This window comes from Salmo trutta, chromosome 39 (genome assembly GCF_901001165.1).
Source record: "Salmo trutta chromosome 39, fSalTru1.1, whole genome shotgun sequence".
NCBI classification, from domain to species: domain Eukaryota; kingdom Metazoa; phylum Chordata; class Actinopteri; order Salmoniformes; family Salmonidae; genus Salmo; species Salmo trutta.
Genome location: NC_042995.1, coordinates 25,576,155 through 25,588,363, shown reverse-complemented (window position 1 = coordinate 25,588,363; position 12,209 = coordinate 25,576,155). Strand labels below are relative to the sequence as shown.

The following is a 12,209-nucleotide window of genomic DNA, read 5'->3' as shown; positions in this document are numbered from 1 at the left end:
ATTCTGTCAGGAGGTCTATGTGTAGCTGGTGTATAGGAGTCAGGTGCTGGACAGCAGATATGAGTAAATAAACTTATTTTACTCAACATAATAAAAATGCAATACAAAAACAGAACCCACAATAACAGACCTTCCTACATAGAAACAATCACTCACAAACAAACATGGGGGAACAGAGGGTTAAATAATGAACAGGTAATTGGGGGATTGAAACCAGGTGTGTAAGACAAAGACAAAACAAATGGAAAATGAAAAGTGGATCGGCGATGGCTAGAAGGCCGGTGACGTCGACCGCCGAACTCCGCCCGGACAAGGAGAGGGACCGACTTCAGCGGAAGTCATGACAATGGTTCGCTCTGAATTTGTTTAGAGTACAGTATACTGACATCCACTTGGTATAAATCCATAGTAAATCCCATTACCAAATCATAAGAAAGTTACCCGAGAGTGCCACTGAACTGGATTGGCATAAGTTTACTAGGTACAGTCTATAAATTATATTCATCCATCCTCAACAGTAGGTTAATGCATCTATTATTACGCGTTTTCCTTTTCAATTTAAAAAAATAATAATTCTCTGCATTGTTAGGAAGGACCCATAAGTAGGCGTTTCACTGTTAGTCCACACCTGTTGTTTACGAAGCATGTGACAAGTACAAATTGTTTTTATCAGAGCGTCTGCCAATTGACTAAAATGTGAAATGAATGGCCTCTAGTTTAGAGAGAGATGTGGATCTGAGTGTTTGCAATTAACTTGGAAGATTTTGCCTGCTCAATGTGTACATTTATGTTTTTAAACTGTAGTACTTTGTGTTTTATGTTGTAAATGTGTTTTTGCATGACATTTTGTGTGTTGCTATTTTGGCCAGGTCAGAGATTTTTAATCTCAATGAGACTAACCTGGTAAAATAAAGTTAACATTTTAAACATTAAAATAAAGATCAGCCTGAGATTAGCCTCTAGTCAGGCTGCTTTATCAGGTTCCAATACTGGCTGATTGATAGCTCTGCTAATATAACTATGCCTGTTGCTGTGTTCACCTCTCCCTTTCTTTTGTTAGTTGATAAAAAGGTTTGCGTGGGCCTGAAGTGAAAGCTGTATTGTGTAGTCATTTGAGATAAGATTGACAAATGAGCCTTTACCTTACTTTTGTCATGCTCACAGGGCCAGGTGTCTCACCCAACTCTCACATTAGTTTTCCTTTCATACTATTGACCTAGTCAACTGACACCACAAGACATTGTATTTCAAGACATTTAGACACATGAAAACGCATTCCATTGTGTTGTGGGATGGTCATGCTGCCATGTTATCTGCACAATCCACACGCTAAACAGGAAAGTGCAAATGCAGTTACATCACCCTCTCTGCTGTAATCTTTTCCCAGGTGGTGAAAGGTGGCGTGCCTCTAAGTAGGTTTCAGAGTGCCAGACCGTCACTGCAACAGAATACATATTATACTGGAGACATAGATTCAATTACATTTTGGCACAATACTACAGTGCCTTCAGAAAGTATTCACACCCATTGACTTTTTCCACATTTTGTTGTGTTACACCCTGAATATAAACTTGATTACATTTCCATTTTGTGTCACTGATCTACACACAATACCCCATAATGTCAAAGTGGAATTTTTGTCTTTTGATTTTTTTGCAAATGAATACAAATATGAAAAGATGTAATGTCTTGAGTCAAGTATTTTAAACCCTTTTGTTATGGCAAAGCTAAATACGTTCAGGAGTAAAAAAAAAAGTGCTTAATAAGTGTCATAATAATTTGCATAGACTCAGTCGGTGTGCAATAATAGGTGTTAACATGCTTTTTGAATGACTACCCGATCTCTGCACCACATACATACAATTGTGTTATGTCCCTCAGTCGAGAAGTGAATTTCAAGCAGAGATTCAACGACCAGGCAGGTTTTCCCATGCCTTGCAAAGAAAGGCACCTATTGGTAGATGGGTAAAAATAAAAGAAAGCGTTTCCCTTTGAGCATGCTGAAGTTATCAATTACGCTTTGGATGGTGTATCAATACACTCAGTCACTACAAAGATGCAGGCGTCCTTCCTAACTCGTTTGCCGGAGAGAAAGGAAACCGCTCAGGGATTTTACCATGAGGCCAATGGTGATTTTAAAACAGTTCGAGTTAAATGGCTGTGATAGGAGAAAACTGAGGATGAATTAACAACATTGTAGTTACGCCACAATACTAACTTAAATAGATTAAAAAGAAGGAAGCTTGTACAGAATAAAAATATTCCAAAACGTGCAACCTGTTTGCAATAAGGCACTAAAGTAATACGGAAAATAATGTGGCCAAGAAATTTAATTTTGTCCGGAATACAAAGCATTATGTTTGGGGAAAATCTAACACAACACATCACTGAGTACCACTCTCCATATTTTCAAGCATGGTGTTGGCTCCATCATGTTATGGGTATACTTGTCATCTGCAAGGACGTGGGAGTTATTTAAGATAAATATAAACTTAATAGAGCTAAGTGCAGGCAAAATCCTAGAGGTAAAACTGGTTCAGTCTGCTTTCAAACAGTCACTGGGAGACAAATTCATCTTTTTAGCAACAAAATAACCTAAAACACAAGGCCAAATATACACTGGAGTTGATTACCAAGACGACATTGAATGTTCCTGAGTGACAGAGTTACAGTTTTGACTTAAATCGGCTTGAAGATCTATGGCAAGACTTGTAAAAATCTGTCTAGCAAGCTATATAATGGTGTTTTATTTTTCATTAATTAAAAGAAAATCATATAATTTTTTTCCCCACTTTGACATTACAGAGCATTGTGTGTGTGTGGATCATTTACAAAAAATAACCAATTCAATTAATTTTAATCCAACTTTGTAACATAACAAATTGTGTAAAATGTAAGGAGCTGTGAATACTTTCTGAAGGCACTGTGTATTTCAAGCAATGTGACAGCTTTACACACTCATTGGCATTCTCTCAAACAGCTTCATGAGTAATGCTTTTCCAAAAGTCTTGAAGGAGTTCCCACATATGCCGAGCACTTGTTGGCTACTTTTCCTTCACTCTGCGGTCCAACTCATCTCAAACCATCTCACTTGGGTTGAGGTCGGGTGGTTGTGCAGGCCAGGTCATCCGATGTAGCACTCCATCACTCTCCTTCTTGGTCAAATGGCACTTACACAGCCTTGAGGTGTGTTGGGTCATTGTCCTGTTGAAAACAAATGATAGTCCCACTAAGCGCAAACCAGATGGGATGGCGTATCGTGCAGAATGCTGTGGTAGCCATGCTGGTTAAGTGTGCCTTGAATTCCAAATAAATCACTGATTTACCAACAAAATCACCCCCAACCATCTCACTTTCTCCTCCATGCTTCACGGTGGGAACCACACATAAGGAGATCATGCGTTCACCTACTCTGCATGTCACAAAGACACAGTGATTGTAACCAAAAATCTCAAATTTGGCCTCATCAGACCACAGGACAGATTTCCAACAGTATAATGTCCATTGCTAGTGTTTCTTTGCCCAAGCAAGTCTATTCTTATTATTGGTGTCCTTTAGAAGTGGTTTCTTTGTAGCAATTCGACCATTAAGGCCTAATTCACGCAGTCTCTTCTGAACAGTTAATGTTCAGATGTGTCTGTTACTTGAATTTTGTGAAGTGTTTATGTGGGCTGCAATCTGAGGTGCAGCCCACATGAACATATCCTCTGCAGCAGACGTAACTCTAGGTCTCCCTTTCCTTTGAGCCAGTTTCATCATAGTACTTGATGGTTTTTGAAACTGCACTTTAAGAAACTTTCAAAGTTCTTGAAATTTTCCACATTGACTGACCATGTCTTAAAGTAATGATATACTGTCGTTGCTCTTTGCATATTTGAGCTGTTCTTGCCATAATATGGACTTGGTTTTTTAGAAAATAAGGTAATCTTCTGTATACCACTCCTACCTTGTCACAACACAACTGATTGGCTCAAACACATTAAGAAGGAAAGAATATTCCACAAACGAATTTTTAACAAGGCACACCTGTTAATTGAAATGCATTCCAGGTGACTACCTCATGAAGCTTGTTGAGAGAATGCCAACAGTGTGCAAAGCTGTCATCAAGGCAAAGGGTGGCTACTTTGAAGAATCTCAAATATAAAATATATTTTGATTTGTTTAATACTTTTTTGGTTACTACATGACTATTTCCTAGTTTTGATGTTTTCACTACAATGTAGAAAATAGTAAAACTAAAGAAAAACACTGAAATGAGTAGGTGTGTCCAAAGTTTTGACTGGTACTCTATATATATATAATTTAAATACAGCGTTGATGTCTTCTGCTTATTTTTGTCAAATAGCTATAATAAAATGTATGATAATTGCTAATGTCTTCCTTCACGTTGTCATACACATGTAGTTGTCATTATATCATATTTTAATTATGCATGTATGTATATTGAAAAATAGTGAGGAATCGAAATGTGACACCTGAAAGACGTGTATTTGTATTTGTATTTATTATGGATCCCCATTTTGGCAGCAGCTACTCTTCCTGGAGTCCAGCAAAATTAAGGCATTTTCTACAATTTTAAAACGTTGCAATACATTCACAGATTTCACAACACACTGTGTGCCCTCAGGCCCCTACTCCACCACTACCACATATCTACAGTACTAAACCCATGTGCATGTATAGTGTGTATGTATGTGTGAAGTTGCAATGCCTGATATTGTCTGATATTCCATTTATTTCTGTACCCCATTCAGTCATGTAACTTTAAAGGGGAAAACCGTAGTTGCTACATCCATTTTAGGACTTAAAAATGTATATTATGTACCCATAGATTTTTGAAAAATATAACTTTTTTATAAAGGCCTCTTGAACTTAGTTTAACTATCGTACCCCACCAGAACCAAAATACAAGCTTGTTTTACGCCAATGATTTTAAACAAACACTGTATTGCCTCAAAACATAGCTACAACTATAATGATTATATCATATATAGATGGTAGTGTAACCGATGTGAAATGGCTAGTTAGTTAGCGGTGGTGCGTGCTAATAGCGTTTCAATCAGTGACGTCACTCGCTCTGAGACTTGAAGTAGGGTTTCCCCTTGCGTTGCAAGGGCCGCGGATTTTGTGGCGCGATGGGTAACGATGCTTCGTGGGGTGTCAGTTGTTGATGGGTGCAAGGGTCCCAGGTTGGGGCGAAGAGAGGGACGGAACCTACACTGTTACATTGATGCTGTTGACCCGGATCATTGGTTGCTGCGGAAAAGGAGGAGGTCAAAGGGGGGGTGAGTGTAACCGATGTGAAATGGCTGGCTGGTTGGTTGGCGGTGGTGCGCGCTAATAGCATTTCAATCAGTGACGTCACTCGCTCTGAGACTTGAAGTAGGGTTTCCCCTTGCATTGCAAGGGCCGTGGCTCTTGTGGCGCGATGGGTAATGATGCTTCGGTGGGTGTCAGTTGTTGATGTGTGCAAGGGTCCCTGGTTCGAGCCCGGGTTGGGGCGAAGAGAGGGACGGAACCTACACTGTTACAGTAAGTCCTTGCATCCAAAGCTCTGTCTGAATTTGAGAGTGATTACATTTCTCCATCCCCATCCGTCAGCTTTTTACCGAAACAGTGGCATGGAGAACGCTTTGTTATTGTTTCAACTGCTGATTGGTCCATTAAAGGAGACGTGATTCCTGAGAATGGACAGACACATACTCAGTCATTTACTTATGGCCAATTCAAGTTATTGCATGCATTTTATTCGGAATTGTCGGTAATTTTATTTAGAAGAGTAGTCCCTGTGATGCTGTATGGGGAAAAACCTCTAAAGCTGCCCTGATTTTACACATTAGTGGAAAGACTATAGTGTAACCGCCTAGTCATAAAGCAGGGACTAATCATTCAAAACCTGCCCCAATACAGTGGCAATAACGCTATCACAACAGCCGTCTAGCCATAAATATGAAGTTAATGGCCGATTGTACTGTTTAATGGGGGGGGGTAAAACAACTGATACGGGAGGAAAATGTGTACTTTACCAGAATAGTTTTCTTGTTAAGTTATCTACTGCGCCAAAGGGTTGATGTTGGTTGAGTCAAGGTCACTGTCTGTCCTTTTGATCCTCGCCTTGCGTTCCTTTGAAACTCTTTTGTAATGGATGTTTAGCTTGTTACTGAGTCAACACCACACACTCTTGAAGCTTCATGGCCACATAATGAGCTGCATGTGTTTGTGAAAAGAACCTTTGATACCCAGAGATACCCACTTGGACCCAGAACCGAGATTAAGCTTTTTAAGCCTATGCTTAATCTGGGTCCAGGAAACAGCCCCACAATGTCTGTGGCTCCTACTGTCATCTTGAAAATAAATGAGTTGGGACAAATCTTCTAAAATGTGTGCCTTGCTAGCAGGTGTATTCATCAAATGCATTTTGCATGATGATTGTAGAGGTGAACAGCCTAAAGCAGTTACTGCAACATTCCAGTGGCAGACCTATGAATTAAACTGTCCAAACACATGTTTGGCAGTCTACCAGCCAAATATTAGGTGTTACGTTCTTTGTCATAATCATCAAAGTTTAATATTCAGTGTAAAAACTGTAGACAATAGAATATAATAGAAATCTTATGAAACAACCAATGATATAATAACTGTGAGAGGTTCTTATATGGGTTCAGCTTTATCAAACATAACACATTTGTCTTGTTACCTATTGGTCAGGTTAGATTTGGTCCAGCATGTTTGCGATTGGACTAAAATCCAAGCCTGCTGAATAATAATTACCAATCAGAGAGTATCTCGGCCAATGGCTTATTATTGAGTTGAGCAGCGTCTTTCAGCCTCACTGTGTGCTGCTCTTGCATATAGAAACAAAGGCTGATCAAGGACATAAAAAAATGCTGGTTTTGTAAGCTGTGCAATATGCATGCAGTACTCGTATTTTACTCTGCGCTCTTTAGTGGATCTTGCTCAGTCATTCCTGATGGTATTTGGTGGTTTAGCTAGATGCTGGTGTTGGAGGTTGCTGAAATGTACACGTGGGTGTGGAGCCATACTGCTTTAAGAATGAGGAGAACAGCATGTATTATTCATACATCCTCGTCACACATCTCATCTGATTGAGTTGTGTTATGGCTAAAGGTGGGGGTAAGGGACAGCTGTCCACAGGGAGGGGAACAGGGGATACAATACGTGGCACAGAAGCTTTCTGGGTATTGTCGACACACCCTTTTTGATCCCACTTGTCTGCCTTCTGTTTGTTCGTGATGGGTGAGCATACAATATCCATCTTATCCTAACATTTTGTCAAATACTTCAGGATCCCTGCATTAAAAGTGGTTCTTTAAAGAACCCTGCCTTCAAATCAAATCAAATCAAATTGCATTTGTCACATGCGCCGAATCCAACAGGTGTAGATGTTACAGTGAAATGCTTACTTACAAGCCCTTAACCAACAGTGCAGTTTTAAGAAAATACCAACAACAAAAAAGTAATAAATAAGAATAACAAATAATTAAAGAGCAGCTAAGAATAGTTGCAGTAGCAGTGGTGTTGGCTGTATTGTTGTCCTGCTATCCTCCTATCTTACTCACTATGGTCGTTGTTCTCCTGCCAGGATATGAACTTAATTGACATCCTGTGGAGGCAGGACATTGATCTGGGTGCCGAGCGGGAGGTGTTTGACCTGAGCCTGCGGCAGAAGGAGGATGAGCTGCGCAGGCAGAGGGAACTGGAGGAGGAGAAGAGGCTGCACCTGCTGAGGGAGCAGGATAAGGCCTTGCTGGAACAGCTGGAGCTGGACAAGGAGACTGGAGAGTTCATGCCCTGCCTGCTACCCAGTGAACCAGAGCTGCCCAACACAGATACTACCCCAGAGGGAAACCAGGTATCTGTCTGTCTGTCTGTCTGTCTGTCTGTCTGTCTGTCTGTCTGTCTGTCTGTCTGTCTGTCTGTCTGTCTGTCTGTCTGTCTGTCTGTCTGTCTGTCTGTCTGTCTGTCTGTCTGTCTGTCTGTCTGCCTGCCTGCCTGCCTGCCTGTCTGTCTGTCACCAGAGAGTGGTCCCCCTCTGGAATAGAAAAGAGAAACGAGATTAGCATTTATGCTAGGGAAATGCATGTGTATGTGTTCTGTGTCTTGTTTTTTTAAATATTAATTTTGAGGGTGGTATACAAAAGTATCTACATCCACAGTAAAACGAGTCCTATATCGACAAAACCTGAAAGGCCGCTCAGCAAGGAAGAAGCCACTGCTCCAAAACCGGCCAAAAAAGCCAGACTACGGTTTGCAACTGCACATGGGGACAAAGATTGTACTTTTTGGAGAAATGTCCTCTGATCTGATGAAACAAAAATATAACTGTTTGGCCGTAATGACCATCGTTATGTTATGAGGAAAAAAGGGGAGGCTTGCAAGCCGAAAAACACCATCCCAACGGTGAAGCATCATGTTGTGGGGTTGCTTTGCTGCAGGAGGGACTGGTGAACTTCACAAAATAGATGGCATCATGAGGACGGAAATTAGGTGGATAAATTGAAGCAACATCTCAAGACATCAGTCAGGAAGTGTCACAGCTGCCTTCAGAAATGGACCAAAATGCAGCAGAGTTAGTATTCATCCTTCAATTTAACCTGTTAGGGCTAGGGGGCAGTATTTACACGGCCGGATAAAAAACGTACCCGGTTTAATCTGGTTACTGCTCCTACCCAGTAACTAGAATATGCATATAATTATTGGCTTTGGATGGAAAACACCCTAAAGTTTCTAAAACTGTTTGAATGGTGTCTGTGAGTATAACATAACTCATATGGCAGGCAAAAACCTGAGAAGATTCCTTACAGGAAGTGCCCTCTCTGACAAGATCTTGTTCTCCTTGTCTCTATTTATTGAAGACTGAGGATCTTTGCTGTAACGTGACACTTCCTACGGCTCCCATAGGCTCTCAGAGCCCGGGAAAAAGCTGAATGATATCGAGGCAGCCCCAGGCTGAAACACATTTGCGCTTTTGGCAAGTGGCCGATCAGAGGACAATGGGCTTAGGCGCATGCACGAGTCGACCCCGTGCTTTATTTTCTTTCGTCTTTTTACCTAAACGCAGATTCCCGGTCGGAATATTATCGCTTTTTTATGAGAAAAATGACATAAAAATTTATTTTAAACAGCAGTTGACATGCTTCGAAGTACGGTAATGGAATATTTAGACATTTTTTGTCACGAAATGCGTCGTGCTCGTCACCCTTCTTTGCCCTTTCGGATAGTGTCTTGAACGCACGAACAAAACGCCGCTGTTTGGATATAACTATGGATTATTTGGGACCAAACCAACATTTGTTATTGAAGTAGAAGTCCTGGCAGTGTATTCTGATGAAGAACAAGCAAGGTAAGAACATTTTTCTTATAGGAAATGTGATTTTGGTGAAGCCTAAACTTGCAGGGTGTCTAAATAGCTAGCCCTGTAACGCCGGGCTATGTACTTACATTATTGCAAAATGTGCTTCATCCGAAAAGCTATTTTAAAATCGGACATATCGAGTGCATAGAGGAGTTCTGTATCTATAATTCTTAAAATAATTGTTATGCTTTTTGTGAACGTTTATCGTGAGTAATTTAGTAAAATCACCGGAAGTGTTCGGTGGGAATGCTAGTTCTGAACGTCACATGCTAATGTAAAAAGCTGTTTTTTGATATAAATATGAACTTGATTGAACAGACATGCATGTATTGTATAACACAATGTCCTAGGTGTGTCATCTGATGAAGATCATCAAAGGTTAGTGCTGCATTTAGATATGGTTTGGGTTTATGTGACATGATATGCTAGCTTGAAAAATGGCTGTGTGATTATTTCTGGCTGGGTACTCTGCTGACATAATCTAATGTTTTGCTTTCGCTGTAAAGCCTTTTTGAAATCGGACAGTTTGGTTAGATAAAGGAGAGTCTTGTCTTTAAATAGCTGTAAAATAGTCATATGTTTGAAAAGTGTAAGTTTTCGGATTTAGAGGAGTTTGAATTTCGCGCCCCGCCCATCATTGGATATTGGATCAATCGTTCCGCTAGCGGAACGTGTAGATGTTAACGAGAGTCTTGTCTTTAAAATGCTGTAAAATAGTCATATGTTTGAGAAATTGAAGTAATAGCATTTCTAAGGTATTTGAATAACGCGCCACAGGATTCCACTGGCTGTTACGTAGGTGGGACGATTTCGTCCCGCCGACCCTAGAGAGGTTAATTAGAACGAACACTATACAAAAACAAAAACAAGGAAACTGACAGCCAACAGTCCTGTCAGGTGCAACCACACTAAACAAGAAACAATTACCCACAACCCCAAAGAAAAACACACACTACTATATAGGACTCCCAATCAAAGGCAACTCAACACACCTGCCTTCAATTGGGAGTCCAATCACCAACACAACACTTAACACACAAAAACCCTGCCACGTCCTGACCAAAACTAATACATTTGCTCCCTCTGCTGGTCAGGACGTGACAGGAAGTTAAAGCTTGGTCGCAAATGGGTCTTCCAAATGAACAATGATTCCAAGCATACTTCCAAAGTTGTGGCAAAATGGCTTAAGGACAACAAAGTCAAAGTATTGGAGTGGCCATCACAAAGCCCTGACCTCAATCCTATAGAACATTTGTGGGCAGAACTGAAAAAGTGTGTGCGAGCAAGGAGGCCTACAAATCTGACTCAGTTTCACCAGTTCTGTCAGGAGGAATGTGCCAACATTCACCCAACTTATTGTGGGAAGCTTGTGGAAGGCTACCCAAAATGTTTGACCCAAGTTAAACAATTTAAAGGCAATGCTACCAAATACTAATTGAGTGTATGTAAACTTCTGACCTACTGGGAATGTGATGAAAGAAATGAAAGTTGAAATAAATCATTCTCTCCACTATTATTCTGACATTTCACATTCTTAAAATAAAGTGGTGATCGTCACTGATCTAAGACAGGGAATGCTAAAGGGATAACATGTCAGGAATTGTGAAAAACCGAGTTTCAATATATTTGGCTAAGGTATATGCAAACTTCCGATTTCAACTGTACATTATGTTTAAAAGAAATTCAAATAACTTTATCGCTCATACAGCCAGTAATTTATATCTGTGTGTCTGTTTTTGTAGAACACCATTTTTTCCAGAGTGGATGGGGATGCACTTTCATTTGATGAGTGCATGCAGCTTCTCACAGAGACATTCCCTTTAGTAGAAACCATTGAGGTAAGAGAATACACTACCAATACCTACAAACCAGTAACATAATTCCAATCTGTTTCTCCTCTTATCAATGCATCCCCTCTAATTTCCAGTATTTTTCTGTGTATTCTAGCTCCCCCATCCTCCTCCTGCTCATATCATGCCCTCCCCTTCCATTGGCAACAGTAGGCCAGATATGCTGACCTCCCAGCAGTCACCTGTGGCCCAGAACCCCATGCTCTCTGCTCTGCTGGCCCCCCACAAGGCTCCCACTGTTGTGCCTGCGTCTCTGGATCCAGCCGCTGTGGATGTGGAGCAGGCCTGGATGGAGCTGCTCTCCCTGCCTGAGCTCCAGGTAGGTATGACACAATGGTACAATTCATAAGGCCACAACAAGCCCTGTTCAGCTAGGTAACGGACACCTAAAGAATGCACGAGTGGCTGCTGCAGAAGGGCGGACGAGGACACAGCACAAGCACGCCTTTGTTAGAACAAATTTGAAAAGTAGACTTCCTGATAATTCTCTTTTATTTATGCCCTTTTCTGTTGGCATGAACTTTCTCAAACAGATATTATTGTGCATCACACAAAATATACGTACCCCGCATAGGCCTAAATGCAAGAAAATACATTTGCCAAATGAGTTTCCATGTTCTGAAATAGCACGCACATTAGAACTCATCGAACTCAAGTCCAGGAAAGTTTACAAGCCGAACAAGCCTTATTGGATTGATGAGTTAAGGTACCTATGATCTGTACACTGCAAGGCTGAACACTTATTTCTACAGTGTAAAGATAGGAATACAAGATAACATTTTAGAAAGGATTTTAAGAAAAAACAGCATGTGTTTGATTAAAGACTGAGCCAATTCAAACAGAGATATCAGAGACGGCAGGTATTACACCTTGAGAAGATACAGAAAATAAATTCTCAACAGTTCTGGAACCAAATAAGGTAGGACCAAAACGACATAAGAAAATTCCAATGGAAGTCAGTGAAGAGCAGGGGGGCTGAAGTT

The 12,209-nt window shown here is 40.7% G+C and overlaps 1 protein-coding gene across 3 annotated transcripts in view; it reads left to right on the top strand.

Annotated features, from left to right (window-relative positions):
• LOC115179289 (nuclear factor erythroid 2-related factor 2) overlaps positions 1 to 12,209 on the top strand; it is a 44,114-nt gene that overhangs the window by 22,707 nt on the left and 9,198 nt on the right. For 2 of the 3 annotated variants that reach the window (XM_029740674.1, XM_029740673.1), the window contains exons 2-4: positions 7,604 to 7,873; positions 11,119 to 11,214; positions 11,324 to 11,545. In XM_029740674.1, coding sequence (XP_029596534.1) covers positions 7,604 to 7,873; positions 11,119 to 11,214; positions 11,324 to 11,545 — 588 coding nt within the window. The remainder of the gene's footprint in view (positions 1 to 7,603; positions 7,874 to 11,118; positions 11,215 to 11,323; positions 11,546 to 12,209) is intronic. The other variant, XM_029740675.1, reaches the window with a different exon arrangement.